Genomic DNA, 14,866 nt, shown 5'->3' on the forward strand with positions numbered 1-14,866 from the left:
CTCTAGAGCATGCGAGTCTCAACAGTTGTGGTGTGCAGGCTTAGTTGCTCTGCAGCATGTGGAATCTTCCTGGGCCAGGGGTCAGAAACATGTCCCTTGCACTGGCAGGCAGATTCTTAACCACTGAACCACCAGGAAAGTCCTGCATTCCTCTAGTACTACCCTCATGTGTGCCCCTCAGAAGCATTTTATAACCAAGGTTCCAGGCTTGGAGCCTGGGAACCCATTAGGCACCTCATAAATGAGCAGCGGATTTTTCATCCTTACTCTCTGAGAAAATGAAGTAGAGCCACATCTCTTAAAGATAGAATGGAGAAAAGAAATTTTCCCCTCATCCCTTATCCCAATTTCAAGTGTAAGTAGCACCAAGCTGTGTGTGAGTCTCAGGCACCAACTAGACTGGGAGAGATTTGTTACTAATAAGAGTTAAGTGAATACATTTTCAAGTGATTTATTTTTTAATAAACTAAAGTGAAATCACCATTGCTACGTAATAGCCCTCCTCTGTAACTCTTGTGCTTTGGGATCTGCTCTCTTAGAAGGGAGTACACAAGTACACGTGAATTCAGGGATTATGGTTTCTCTTTTTCATCAGTATATGTCCAGTGTCTAAAACATCACCTGGCATATACAACAAAATTGTTCAATAAAATTTTAGACTTTGAATCTCTGATATGCAGATATGTATGCTAACCTGCTCTATACAATATGGCCATATGTGGTTATTTAAATTAAACAAAAATTCAAGTCCTGGGTCATATTTTAAGTGCTCACATATTGTAAGTGTTCAACAGTCACATGGGGCTAGTAGCTACTGTATGGGATAGAGAAGTATTTCTAATTTCTATTGGATTTAATAAACATATGATATTTCAATAAATATGATCATAAAAAACCTAACATATTAGAAGAGATGTCTAATGTTTGCACTTTATTTCTATGCCTGTCTCATTATCGACTGTTAGTAATTAAGTCGCCCACCAGTACTAGCCTGTGTACCACATTTTGCCCTAAAAGACTGAGCCAGAGTTTTGCAGAGATTTAAACCGAAGGCCAAATATATTGACTAATGTTTGCATGAGAACCACAGAAAATGACAGCACTGACCTCAGGCATTAGAGTCCTTCACTGAATCTCCAACATTCAAGGGCAATTCCTATAGTTTAGCCACTGACCCCTTTCAAATACAAATGCTCTTGGAGGAGACTGCAATGCTGGATAGAAGCCCTCTAAATCTGGGCCAAGGTCAAGATGGATACAAAGGAGTTACTAAGAAGCTGATATGCAGAACAAAAGCAGATTAGGGATGGACTGAGTTCAGGAACCCAAGCAACTGCAGCACATGGGTATTGAACCCTGTAAGAAAATCAGAATAAGAGAGAATGTGTGAGATCAGGGCTTGATAAAGATACAAAGCCAGGGGAACAACGATGAGCAGCAACCCGTCTTGTGAACTTGTGTTTCTGCTCCCAATGTTACTTTGAACCAGTATCAGTCAATTACACCTTAGTGCAGATTTATTGATTAGACCTTCTGCTCTGTGTAGGGAAAACAGGAAGGAAGTGGTATTCAAGACTAAAGTAAAACAGGGAGAGAGAACTTCAGAGGTATCTCCGGGGCCAAATACCCAAATTAGCAGTCCCTCAGCCTCTGAGGACCTGGGGGCCTGAGCAGACAAGGGAATGGGAAGTAAGCAGAGGCCTTCTTTCTTCACAAATTTCTCCTAAGGGTATGGTTTTAGTTTGTATCCAGCCTGAGGTCTCAAACCACGGTGGAAATTTATGCTTCTCTATGTGGATTTATTTGGATTTACTTTTCGTTCTGACATTATTTCGCCTATAAACAGAACAGTTTCCTTAACCCACCCCTGGAATTTTTCTTTTTCAGATGCAAGAAAAAGATCTGCCACCATGGTAAGGAGAGAAGTGGACAGAGCTGTGAGTAATCATGATTTTTCTTTTCTGTTTCACCTTCTTTTCTCTCCCAGATTAAATTAAGAAATAAAACCTCTGCTTTGTTGCACGAAGGGCAAATAGCCTGGGCAGAATCTTCCTGCTAAGTGGCATTTAGTTTCTCTTGCAATCCTGCACTGTTCCATACCTTTCTTGGAAAATAAAGATGGTGTCAGTTGAATAGCCACAGAACAACTATAAGGCCTTTAGTCTGTTTATATTCCTAAGCACTCCTAGAAAATAATGCACAGGAGATCTGGGCTCAAATTAGAAACATGGTTAAATTTAACAGCAGAAAGAAGATAGTCTACTGTGACACAATCAGCAGCTGGGATTTTTGCAATAGTCGTTAAGTACACTGTGGGTTGTGGGTTAGGGTATTTCTGGAGATGTAGAAGTCTCTTCATGAGATTGAAAGGCTTGGAGCTGGAATTTGTGGAAGAGGGAGGAAGTGATCTAGAGGTCAGGAGAAGCAGGGTTTCTGAAACCATTCAGCTTCATCAGATGAAAAGCATAGACACTGGGGAAGTGGTCTGTTGGAGATCCATGGCTCTAGGTCACATTGTAAAATGGGTATTTCTAGCTCTCTTGGGAAAGCTTCCTTTGCCCGAAATCTAGGGATGACATGGTGTCACACATGACTTTATGAGTTCACCAAAATAATGAGAGGCAATTCGTAGACATTTCTAAATAAGTATGTATTATCAGCTGCTCAGAATATTAAGAACTGTTTATTTTTGAATTCTTTTGAATATATTCCCCAGATTCCAGGGACACTGATTATGAAAATAACCCTATAAAACCTTCAAATACCAGGGTCTAATTAGCATTTGGCTAATCTATCACACATGGCAGTTCATAAGCACAAAGTATGACTTAAAAGAATGAAATGATAAGAGGCTCCTGCACCCTCCCTGTCTCCACCACTTCCCTGAAAGAGATTCTTGAAAATACATCCTTTCACTATAGACTCATTCCTGGACCCAGTGCCAGAGAAGAAATGCAGCCTAAGCCGGCTGTGCTTGACATCCCATTGCCTGAGCTTTTCTGAATCATGAGACAACTTTCAGATCAACTCTGCAAGTTCTGATACAAACATTTGTTTCTTGGGAAACAAAAATCCTGTATTCGTATAAATTGATCTCCTTGGCCTCCAGGTGAGTTCCCATGAAAGAGGCCCAATATTTGCTGAATTTCATGAGGTCAAAATGTTTGAATAAGTGATTCCTTCAGCTGCTCAGCACAAGGAAGAAATAGTGAAAAACTTGAGCACAGAAGTAATAAACTTAGATGCCTATTGGGCCAGTGATGAAATGAGTAAAAACTGTCCCTAACCAAATAGGGAGTGGGGGAGGGGAGGGATTTTGACAAATTGGAGAGCATTTTCCCTGTCAGTTTAGCAGTAGCCTTACATTGCCAGAGAAGATGGAAATCCAGATTTTTATATAAAATATCTTAATTATTAAATGCTAGTCAAAAGTATTTCAAATAGCAAACAAACTAAACAAAACATGCCTGTAGGTTAATTGAGCCTGTCGATCAGTTTTCAAGTCTTTTCCTAGAAACATAATATTGTAAGGGAAGAGTTTAGAATCTGAGTAATGAAGGCAGAAACACCTGTTTGAGGAATTGATTACTCAACGGCTTGCTGCCAACCTAAATGTCTCTCCTGTGACCTGCCACATGGTCTGAATATTGCAGTTATAAAGTGATTTATAACAGTCATTTTTAACCAGTAGAGCTCCTTTATAAACAGAGGAATCTCACACTCTCTTTTAATAGTTGTCTGAAATTCAAAATAAAGTAACTGTCTTGATCAGAAGTCAAATTAAAGAAATGGGATTCATTTTCTCCATCCCCTGCCCGACCCACTACCCCTCCACATATTATTTACCCACACTCTCTGCCTTTTAACCTGGAGGAAGAGTTAGGGAGGTGAAAGTGATGCTTCTCCTCTTCCTCCCTCACTCCTCCTTGACACTTACCTGAGAGTAGTTAAGAGGTCAGGACCAGTTAGATATATATCATAGAAGATACAGATAGGAATGTACCTGGTACTATTACCTATAACAGTGACAAATTAGAAATAATCAAATATGAATCAAAAAGAGAAAAGATGAATAAGAAGACTAGACAATAATTAAAATGAAAGCACCAAAACTAGATGTATTTTTGAGATGAATAAATCTGAACAATATAATTTTGAGAGGAAAGATAGATGCAGAAAGACATAGATAGCATATTACCAATGACAGAAAGTTCAGAAACATGCAAACAACCTTAAGTAGTGTATATGGGAAACAGTCATATGTACAAAGTATGAAAGAAGTACAAAAATAGCATGGAAATGATAAACATCAAATTTAACCTCCTGAACTGAGCAGTGGGTATACAGATGTTCATTACATTATTCTCTTGATTTTATACCTGAATTATCTATTTAAAGAGGTCACAATTAAAATTCAAGACAATTTAGATTTAAATTTTTCTGTGATCTAGCTACATAATCTTAGGTAAGATCTGTCTCTTCTCTGTGCTTCAGTTTTGTCATCTGTAAATTGAGAAAGTTAGATCAAATCTAGGAGGGCAAACAAGCCTCATGTCAGGTGCAGGGAATGCCTGGAGCAGAGATGAGGATAGTTTGGGAGACCGTTTCTAGATGCAAACTGTGATGATAGATGGATGAATAATGTCTGCCTTGGGTGCAGGTGGGAAGAGTTGAGGGCCTTGGCCATTTAATAACAAATGTGGAGGGGCTGTTTTTCATTTAAAAAAAAACTGTGTTTATCTATATTTCTGTTCACCTTTATCATGTACATATGTACATGACATTATTTTATGGTCTATTAGTACGTGTTTTGATTGCATTCAAAGTTATTTTCAGATTGATTGAAGTATTTCTAATCATGTTTAGAGCTGCATAAAATATAGAACTTGGTTGATCACTAGCGAAGTATTAAAGGAAAAATTATTTTTATTTAGTAGAATGTATTATGGTTTTGTCAAAGCAGATAGAAATGTGTTAGATTTTCAGTAGATGCTTTTTTTAAAGTTCTTCCCTAAAAAGTTGCTCATCAGTTATTAACTCTTTATTGAGAACTGATTTAACATTTGGAATAATATCTCCTGGGAAGAAGAGGGAACAGAACATGGAAATACTGATCTGAAGGATAGAAAGAGAACAGATCAGGGGCCAAGTGTTTGGACAGCCAAGAAAACTTGGAATGTGTTGCTGGGGATGAGGGGCACTTCATGCTTCTCTGGAAGAACAGAAACACAGAACCACTTGTTGTTTAGTCACTAAGTTACATCCAACTCTTCTGCGATCCCATGGACAGTAGCCTGCCAGGCTCCTCTGTCCATGGGATTTCCCAGGCAAGAATACTGGAATGAGTTGCCATTACTTTCTCCAGGGAATCTGTCCAACCCAGAGATCAAACCCATGACTCCTACATTACAGGCAGATTCTTAGCCTGAAAAGTATGAAATCTGTAGGGCTGCCAGGTTGGGAACTCAGGTAGGATTTTTTATATTACAAGCTTGAGGCAGAATTCCTCTTTCTCTGATTGCTGTTAAGGTCTTCAACTGATTGAATGAAGCCCACCCATATTATGGAAGGTAATCTACTTTATGTTAAGTCAGCTGATGGTAAATGTTAATTACACCTATTATACAAAATACCTTCAGAACAACATCTAGACTAACATTTCACCAAATAGCTGGGCATAGCAGTCTAGCCAAATTAACATAAAATAAACCATCACAGGCATCAAGAAATGAGGGGGACATTCTTGCCTGGAGTAAGTCAGTTGGTCAGACTTCCTAGAGCCTTTGAAAATACAAGTATGTGGCCATCTATTTGCTGGTCACTGTAGTTGTCCAAATGACCAGGGCTTTGTCTAATACCTGCTCATCCATGCAGCTGCCACTCCAGATTTGCATGTAGACTAATTAGGGTTTTTTGTTTATTTCAGCAAGATGTATTTCTCTCAACTCTCTGCCTGTCAACCATTCAGTAACAAAAGGGCATCTGTGACTTCAGAATCTACCACTTTGTATATTTTGAAGTAATGAATATCTCAGTAGATCTAGAGGGGGTAAAAACAAAAAAACAAACCCAAACTTGTAGCCAAGAAATTACTTGATAAAATCAAACAAGTTTTTTGAAAAAATAATTTTTACTTCTCAGTAAAATGAACAAATTATAAGAGCTGGACTTGACCTATCTAACATCTTGTTTCATTGCCAACACCCAATGAGAACTATAGATAGATATGTATAGCTATGTATAGATAGCTTTGGGAAGTCCCCTTGAGTGGAGCAGCACATACTGCAAGATCTGATTCCCCCTACACTGTTTTCATCATCAGGCCAGTCTCCTGTCTCTCGATTAGATTTGAGCTCTTTTGCATGGCTTTTCAGGCCATCCTTCTCCCTTTCCTGTTCCCAAGCCGTGCTCATTCCTACCTTTGCGCCTTTGTTCACGTTGTGTCTTCTGCCTGGAATGCCCTCCTCATTCCTTCTTGCTGACTGAAACTCAAACTTCTTGTAGGATCTGCCTTAGTATAGAATAATAAGTTAGCACTATTATTGTTTTAATGCCAGACCACTGTTCTAAACACTCCAGAGGTACATTTAATTTTCACAGTGGCCCTACGAGGTATATACTTCCTCCCACCATCTCCAGTCTCAGAGATGAGGAGATACTTGTGCATGGTCATATGACAGTGAATGCATGGGCCAGAAAATGGACCCAAGTATGCCAGGAAGAGCCCATGCCTATGCACTGAACTGTACTCCCTTTCTTAGTCTGTAAGACTCTATCTGCAGCTCAGCCCTGTTTGTTTTCCCTCTGCATTGTACACACAGTCTATACCACTCTCAACAGCATGGTCACCGCATTATTTCCTGGCTTATTCTAAGTGTACATATTTTATATCTACTTAGTCAATGAAATGAAGTGAGATTTTACTGTTAATAAAACTATTGGGTTTTTGGTTTTGTCTCCTTTATTAGCTGTTTTTCTCTACTTCTTTTAGCTTATTCTATGATCAGTTTAAAAGAAAGTGACTGATTTTGATCAAATTAAGCTTGCTACTAAAAAATCTTGTTTAATTTTAGTTGAGTTTGCCAATTCAAAAGAGAAAAACTTATAATGATTTCTAGAACATTTGTCATACTTTAGTAGGCACCTATTAATGAGAATCAACCAGTTAACACTCTCCTACCCACTGGTGTATATCGATTAAAAAAAAGAGTAGGCAAACCATGGCCAGGGGGGGTCAAATCCCCACCTGTTTATGTAACAAAATTTAAATAATAATGAAAAATAAATAAATTAATTAATTTTAAAAAATGAAAAAAACTTAATCATGCTTTTCATTTTCATATTGTCCCTGTCCCCTAATTTCCCATCCATTCCTCTGCTTCTTATGTTAGAGTTGAGTAATTGCAAGAGACGATATAGCCCATAAAAATCTAAATTTTTTATAATCTGGCCCTTTACATAAAAATTTTGCTGTCTCCTGACCTAGAGATTCTCCCGGGCTTTGCACCTCCTTCCACAGTAAATGTACTGGGTTGGTCAAAAAGTTCGTTTAGGGTTTTTCATAAGATGTGGAAAAACCTGAACGAACTTTTCTGCCAACCAAATACTTCTTCCTGAGCTAATGGATACAATGTCACCCCCACTCCTATGTCAGTTTCATGAAGTCTGAGGACAGAGCCCACCGGAAGTTCTTAGGCTGAGCCAGCCTCTCACTCTCTGACACACAGTCTCTGCTACCCTAGCTCTGCCTCACCCTCAAAACCCACCACTGGGAGACAGTGGTAGGTTCTTGGCTTTCCAGGAGCAATCCTGGGCCTTCATATTCTTACTCATTATCATCTCAGAAGATGAAGTCTTGGGACTTGCTCTGAGCATGCCTTTGGACATATTTAATTTCATTTCTTTAATTTTAATTTTTATTGAAGTATAGTTGATTTACAGTATTGTACTAGTTTAAGTTGTACAACAAAATGATTCAGTAATACATATATAGTTTTTCAGATTCTTTTCCATTATCAGTTCAGTTCAGTTCAGTCACTCAGTCGTGTCCAACTCTTTATGACCCCATGAATTGCAGCACGCCAGGCCTCCCTGTCCATCACCAACTCCCAGAGTTCACTTAAACTCATGTCCATCGAGTCAGTGATGCCATCTAGCCATCTCATCCTCTGTTGTCCCCTTCTCCTCCTACACCCAATCCCTCCCAGCATCAGAGTCTTTTCCAATGAGTCAACTCTTCGCATAAGGTGGCCAGAGTACTGGAGTTTCAGCTTTAGCATCAGTCCTTCCAAAGAAATCCCAGGACTGATCTCCTTTAGAATGGACTGGTTGGATCTCCTTGCAGTCCAAGGGACTCTCAAGAGTCTTCTCCAACACTACACTTCAAAAGCATCAATTCTTCAGCACTCAGCTTTCTTCACAGTCCAACTCTCACATCCATACATGACCACTGGAAAAACCATAGCCTTGACTAGACAGACCTTTGTTGGCAAAGTAGTGTCTCTGCTTTTCAATATGCTATCTAGGTTGGTCATAACTTTACTTCCAAGGAGTAAGCATCTTTTAATTTCATGACTGCAATCACCATCTGAAGTGATTTTGGAGCCCCCCCAAAAAAAGTCTGACACTGTTTCCACTGTTTCCCCATCTATTTCCCATGAAGTGATGGGACCAGATGCCATGATCTTTGTTTTCTGAATGTTGAGCTTTAAGCCAACTTTTTCACTCTCCTCTTTCACTTTCATCAAGAGGCTTTTTAGTTCCTCTTCACTTTCGGCCATAAGGGTGGTGTCATCTGCATATCTGAGGTTATTGATATTTCTCCATTATAAGTTATTATAAGACACTGAATATAGTTCCCTGTGCTGTACAGTAAATTCTTGTTGTTTATTTTATATATGGTTCAGTTCAGTTCAGTTCAGTCGCTCAGTCGTGTCCGACTCTTTGCGTCTCCATGAATTACAGCACGCCAGGCCTCCCTGTCCATCACCAACTCCTGGAGTTCACTCAGATTCACGTACATCGAGTCAGTGATGCCATCCAGCCATCTCATCCTCTGTCGTCCCCTTCTCCTCCTGCCCCTAATCCCTCCCAGCATCAGAGTCTTTTCCAATGAGTCAACTCTTCACATGAGGTGACCAAAGTACTGGAGTTTGAGCTTTAGCATTATTCCTTCCAAAGAAATCCCAGGGTTGATCTCCTTCAGAATGGACTGGTTGGATCTCCTTGCAGTCCAAGGTACTCTCAAGAGTCTTCTCTAACACCACAGTTCAAAAGCATCAATTCTTCGGCACTCAGCTTTCTTCACAGTCCAACTCTCACATCCATACATGACCACTGGAAAAACCGTAGCCTTGACTAGATGGACCTTTGTTGCAAAATAATGTCTCTGCTTTTCAATATGCTATCTAGGTTGGTCATAACTTTCCTTCCAAGGAGTAAGCATCTTTTAATTTCATGGCTGCAGTCACCATCTGCAGTGATTTTGGAGCCCCCCAAAATAAAGTCTGACACTGTTTCCACTGTTTCCCCATCTATTTGCCATGAAGTGATGGGACCAGATGCCATGATCTTCATTTTCTGAATGTTGAGCTTTAAGCCAACTTTTTCACTTTCGTCAAGAGGCTTTTTAGTTCCTCTTCACTTTTGGCCATAAGGGTGGTGTCATCTGCATATCTGAGGTTATTGATATTTCTCCCGGCAATCTTGATATATTGTAGTGTATCTTAATCCCATACTCTTAACTTATCCCTCGTTCCTGCCCCTTTGGTAATCATGTTTGTCTTCTATATCTGTAAGTCTGTCTTGTAAATAAGTTCATTTGTATTTTTTTTTTTTTGGGATTCCACATGTAAGTGATATCATAAGATATTTGTCTTTCTTTGACTTACTTCATTAAATATAATATTCTCTGGGTCCATCCATGTTGCACCAAATGGCAATATTTCATTCTCTTTATGGCTAATATTCCACTGTGTGTGTGTATACACACACTCACACACACTATATCTTCTTAATCCATTCATCTATTAATGGACACTTAGATTGTTTCCATGTTTGGCTGTTGTAAATAGTGCTACTGTGAACATTGAGATATGTGTCACACATACTTCTGGCAAGACTCTTATTCAAATAATTATTCTTGTTTCCCACCTAAGAAAGGAAGAGCTTGCTGGTTTTGCCTCACTGACCAGTGACTGAAGTGAGGCCTGATTATTGTGAGAGTGCCCAGAAGGGCTCAGTAATTCAAGTAACAGCTGCTCTGGGCTGGGTTTTCCACTCCATGTTTCTACCCCTAACTTTCTAGAAAACTCTGGGAAAGGTAGTACCTGTTCCTGTTGTTGTGAAAATCCAGACTTCTCAGTCACCCAAGATGGGCCTTCAAGGCCTTAACCTTACTATTATAAAATTAAAACCTCAGATAAAACTAAATGTAGCCAAGGATATGGCCCTTTCCCATCCTTCTCCATGGTGAATGTGGTAGTCATTAGTGTTATTTCACACATTTCTAGATCTCTTGCTCTTGTGTACACAATAGGATTGCACTTCTCTATGATTAATTAGGTTATAAGTGTGGTCATATGACTTGCTTTGATCAACTAAATGTAAGCATAAGTGATGTGTGTTACTTTGGGGTAGAATAAATAACAGCTAGCCTATGCTTTGCTGTATTTTCTGTTTTCATCTGCAACATTCAAGGCAGTGATTTCTACATCAGCCTGGGCTTCTGAGTAACAACAAATAACAGGGCATGGCTGACCCTCGGTGGGCATGGAGCATGACCAAGAATAAGCCTTTATTTATTATATTGAGATTTAAGAGTTATTTGTTATTGCAGCATAATCTAGTCTGATACAACAGAGAAACAATAGAGCATATGTTACCATTTAACATTCTGTTTCTGAGGAAAAATGCTTTCTATATAAAAAAGAAAAAAGGATAAAGTGTCAGAATATATTCATCATATAATTAGTTCTCTATTTAAAAAAAAGTTTTAATATAACCACCATACCTGCTTTCTCCCCCAAAAATGAAGACATTAAAATACCAAAAAAAAACATTAAACTGCTCATAATCATAAAAAAAATCCATAATAATTGTCACTGTGTGATGGAACCTCATATTATTTTCTTCATGTTTCCTGAATTTTGTTTGTACTTTAATACATTTTTAAATTCCCCAATGTGTCACTGTTTTAAGTACCTCAGGGGTGCCTGTTAGATGAAGAAAGGAGTTTTTTAAGCCCTGTTAACCATCCCCTACTCATCTCTCTGTATCTCAGTAGTCAGATGCATTATGAAGGGCTCTTCATAGGGTCCTTTTCAGCTTTTGGGAGGGAAATGCTTTTACTCCCTTTCAAGGACATGTATCAGTGTCTTAGTTGCCTCTCACAAATTCCTAGCTCAGGCAACTGAGAAGGAATAGACACATACTGCAGGGATGTAACAGACAAGGTAACTTGCACAAGGTTATGTTATAACTTAATGATGGAACTCCTGGTCCAGAATTCCTGAATCCTTTTCTGTGGTACACTACCTTTCCATTTGTGGAAGTTCTCCTTGCAGCTAACTTGACTCACTTATGGGGCTATTCAGGCCCCTGGCTTCTTATTGTTATGCAGGCAAACAAGCTGTCAACCAATATAGTGTTAGGAGTGGATTCTGATTCCTAGACATCATGTTAAAAAGCAGAGACATTACTTTGCCCACAAAGGTCCATCTAGTCAAAGCTATGGTTTTTCCAGTAGTCATGTATGAATGTCAGAGTTGGACCATAAAGAAAGCTGAGCACCAAAGAATTGATGCTTTTGAACTGTGGTGTTGGAGAAGACTCTTGAGAGTCCCTTTGACAGCAAGGAGATCAAACCAGTCCATCCTAAAGGAAATCAGTCCTGAATATTCATTGGACGGACTGATGCTGAAGCTGAAGCTCTAATACTTTGGCCACCTGAGGTGAAGAACTGATTCATTTGAAAAGACCCTGATGCTGGGAAAGATGGAAGGCAGGAGGAGAAGGGGACAACAGAGGATGAGATGGTTTGATGGCATCACTGACTTAATGGACATGAGCTTGAGGAAGCTCTGGGTGTTGGTGACCGAGAGGGAAGCCTGGCGTGCAGTCCATGGGATTGCAAAGAATTGGATGTGGCTGGTCGACTAGAACTGAATTCTGATACCATAGATATGTATCAATTCAGTTCAGTTCAGTTCAGTCACTCAGTCATGTCCCACTTTTGCAACCCCATGGACTGCAGCACACCAGGCCTCCCTGTCCATCGCCAACTCCTGGAGCTTCCTCAAATTCATGTCCATTGAGTCAGTGATGCCATCCAACCATCTCATCCTCTGTTTTCACCTTCTCCTGCCTTCCATCTTTCCCAGCATCAGGGTCTTTTCCAATGAGTCAGTTCTTCGCCTCAGGTGGCCAAAGTATTGGAGCTTCAGCTTCAGCATCAGTCCGTCCAGTGTATATTCAGGACTGATTTCCTTTAGGATGGACTGGTTGGACCTCCTTGCTGTCCAAAGGACTCTCAAGAGTCTTCTCCAACAGCACAGTTCCAAAACATCAATTCTTCAGCTATCAGCTTTCTTTTTGGTTCAACTCTCACTTCCATACATGATTACTGGAAAAACCAAAGCTTTGACTATATGGGCCTTTTTTGGCAAAGTAATGTCTCTGCTTTTCAATATGCTCTCTAGGTTGGTCATAACTTTTTTTCCAAGAAGCAAGCATCTTTTAATTTCATGGCTACAGTCAGCATCTGCAGTGATTTTGGAGCCCCCAAAAATAAAGTCTGTCACTGTTTCCATTGATTCCTCATCTATTTGCCATGAACTGATGGTATCAGATGCCATGATCTTAGTTTTCTGAATGTTGAGTTTTAAGCCAACTTTTTCACTCTTTCACTTTCATCAAGAGGCACTTTAGTTCTTCTTTGCTTTCTGCCATAAGTATGGTGTCATCTGCATATCTGAGGTTATTGATATTTCTCCTGGCAGTCTTGATTCCAGCTTGTGCTTCATTCAGTCCACATTTCTCATAATGTACTCTGCATGTAAGTTAAATAAGCAGGGTAACATTATACACTGTTGATGTACTCCTTTCCGATTTGGAACCACTCTCTTGTTCCACGTCCAGTTGTAACTGTGACTTCTTGACCTGCATACAGATTTCTCAGGAGGCAGGTTAAGTGGTCTGGTATATCCGTCTCATGAAGAATTTTCCACAGTTTGTTGTGATTCACACAGTCAAAGGCTTTGGCATAGTTGATAAAGCAGAAGTAGATGTTTTTCTGGAACTCTCTCCCTTTTTCGATGGTCCAACACATGTTGGCAATTTGATCTCTGGTTCCTCTGCCTTTTGTAAATCCAGTTTGAACATCTGGATGAAGCCTGGCTTGGAGAGTTTTGAGCATTACTTTGGTAGTGTGTGAGATGAGTGTAATTGTACATTAGTTTGAGCATCCTTTTGCATCGCCTTTCTTTGGGACTGGAATGAAAACTGACCTTTTCCCGTCCCATGGCCCCTGCTGAGTTTTCCAAATTTGCTGGCATATTGAGTGCAGCACTTTTACAACATCATCTTTTAGGATTTGAAGTTGCTCAACTAGAATTCCATCACCTCCACTAGCTTTGTCCTTAGTGATGCTTCCTAAGGCCTACTTGACTTCACATTCCAGGATGTCTGACTCTAGGTGAGTGATCACACCATTGTGATTATCTGGGTCATGAAGATCTTTTTTGTATAGTTCTTCTGTGTATTCTTGCCACTTCCTCTTAATAGTGTATGCTTCTGTTAGGTCCATACCATTTCTGTCCTTTATTGTGCCCATCTTTGCATGAAATGTTCCCTTGGTATCTCTAATTTTCTTGAAGAGATCTCTAGTCTTTTCCATTCTGTTGTTTTCCTCTATTTCTTTGCATTGATCACTAAGGAAGGCTTTCTTATCTCCTCTTGCTATTCTTTGGAACTCTGCATTCAAATGGGTATATCTTTCCTTTTCTCCTTTGCCTTTATCATCTCTTCTTTTCACAGCTATTTGTAAGTCCTCATCAGACAATCATTTTGCCATTTTGCATTTCTTTTTCTTGGGGATGGTCTTGATCACTGCCTCCTGTACCATGTCACAAACCTCCATCCAAAGTTCTTCAGGCACTCTGTCTATCAGATCTAATCCCTTGAATCTATCTGTCACTTCAGCTGTATAATCATAACGGGTTTGATATATGACATACCTGAACAGTCTAGTGCTTTTCCCTACTTTCTTCAATTTAAGTCTTAATTTGGCAATAAGGAGTTCATGATCTGAGCCACAGTCAGCTCCTGGTCTTGTTCTTCTGATGACTGTATAGCGCTTGTCCATCTTTGGCTGCAAAGAATATAATCAATCTGATTTCAGTTTTGACCATCTGGTGATGTCCATGTGTAGAGTCTTCTCCTGTGTTGTTGGAAGTGGGTGTTTGCTATGACCAGATATGTGTTATGCTTCCTTTAAAAAAAGTTATTCTAGTCATCCAAGTCATACTTTATTAGAGCTTCCAGACCTAATAAAGCAGCCTGACTTCTCTACTTTAGAGATCATGAGATTGAGTTTAAGGCATGTTAAGTGACAATTGATGAAATAATGACAACAAAATCAAAAGATCTTGTGATCCCCAGTATAACACTAGTTATTTATGCATTCACTCTCAAACATGTATTGTGTTTTTATTTGCAAGACTCTGTGTCAGGTAGGCCATGGGAGAATTTTGAAAATGACTTAAGCACATTAGTCACCTAAGAGTCTTACAATGAATTATTTGAGATGAGGCACTCAAAAAACTGCTCTCATTGCCATAGTTTGGGTTAAGATTAAAATATAAGAGGC

At 39.5% G+C, this 14,866-nt stretch overlaps 1 protein-coding gene and 1 long non-coding RNA gene across 5 annotated transcripts in view; one reads left to right on the forward strand and one right to left on the reverse strand.

Annotated features, from left to right (window-relative positions):
• Positions 1-14,866, forward strand: part of PDCD1LG2 (programmed cell death 1 ligand 2) — a 126,672-nt gene that overhangs the window by 49,293 nt on the left and 62,513 nt on the right. For all 3 annotated transcript variants that reach the window (XM_069576510.1, XM_069576509.1, XM_069576512.1), the window contains one exon: positions 1,888-1,937. In XM_069576510.1, coding sequence (XP_069432611.1) covers positions 1,888-1,937 — 50 coding nt within the window. The remainder of the gene's footprint in view (positions 1-1,887; positions 1,938-14,866) is intronic.
• Positions 1-14,866, reverse strand: part of LOC138433595 (uncharacterized) — a 79,022-nt gene that overhangs the window by 1,436 nt on the left and 62,720 nt on the right. Inside the window, exon 6 of one of the 2 annotated variants that reach the window (XR_011254368.1) lies at positions 6,420-6,507. This is a non-coding gene — a long non-coding RNA (uncharacterized lncRNA). Of the gene's footprint in view, positions 1-6,419; positions 6,508-14,005; positions 14,369-14,866 lie in introns of those variants that run through there. The other variant, XR_011254370.1, reaches the window with a different exon arrangement.

The sequence above is a fragment of the Ovis canadensis genome, chromosome 2 (genome assembly GCF_042477335.2).
Source record: "Ovis canadensis isolate MfBH-ARS-UI-01 breed Bighorn chromosome 2, ARS-UI_OviCan_v2, whole genome shotgun sequence".
Taxonomy (NCBI): domain Eukaryota; kingdom Metazoa; phylum Chordata; class Mammalia; order Artiodactyla; family Bovidae; genus Ovis; species Ovis canadensis.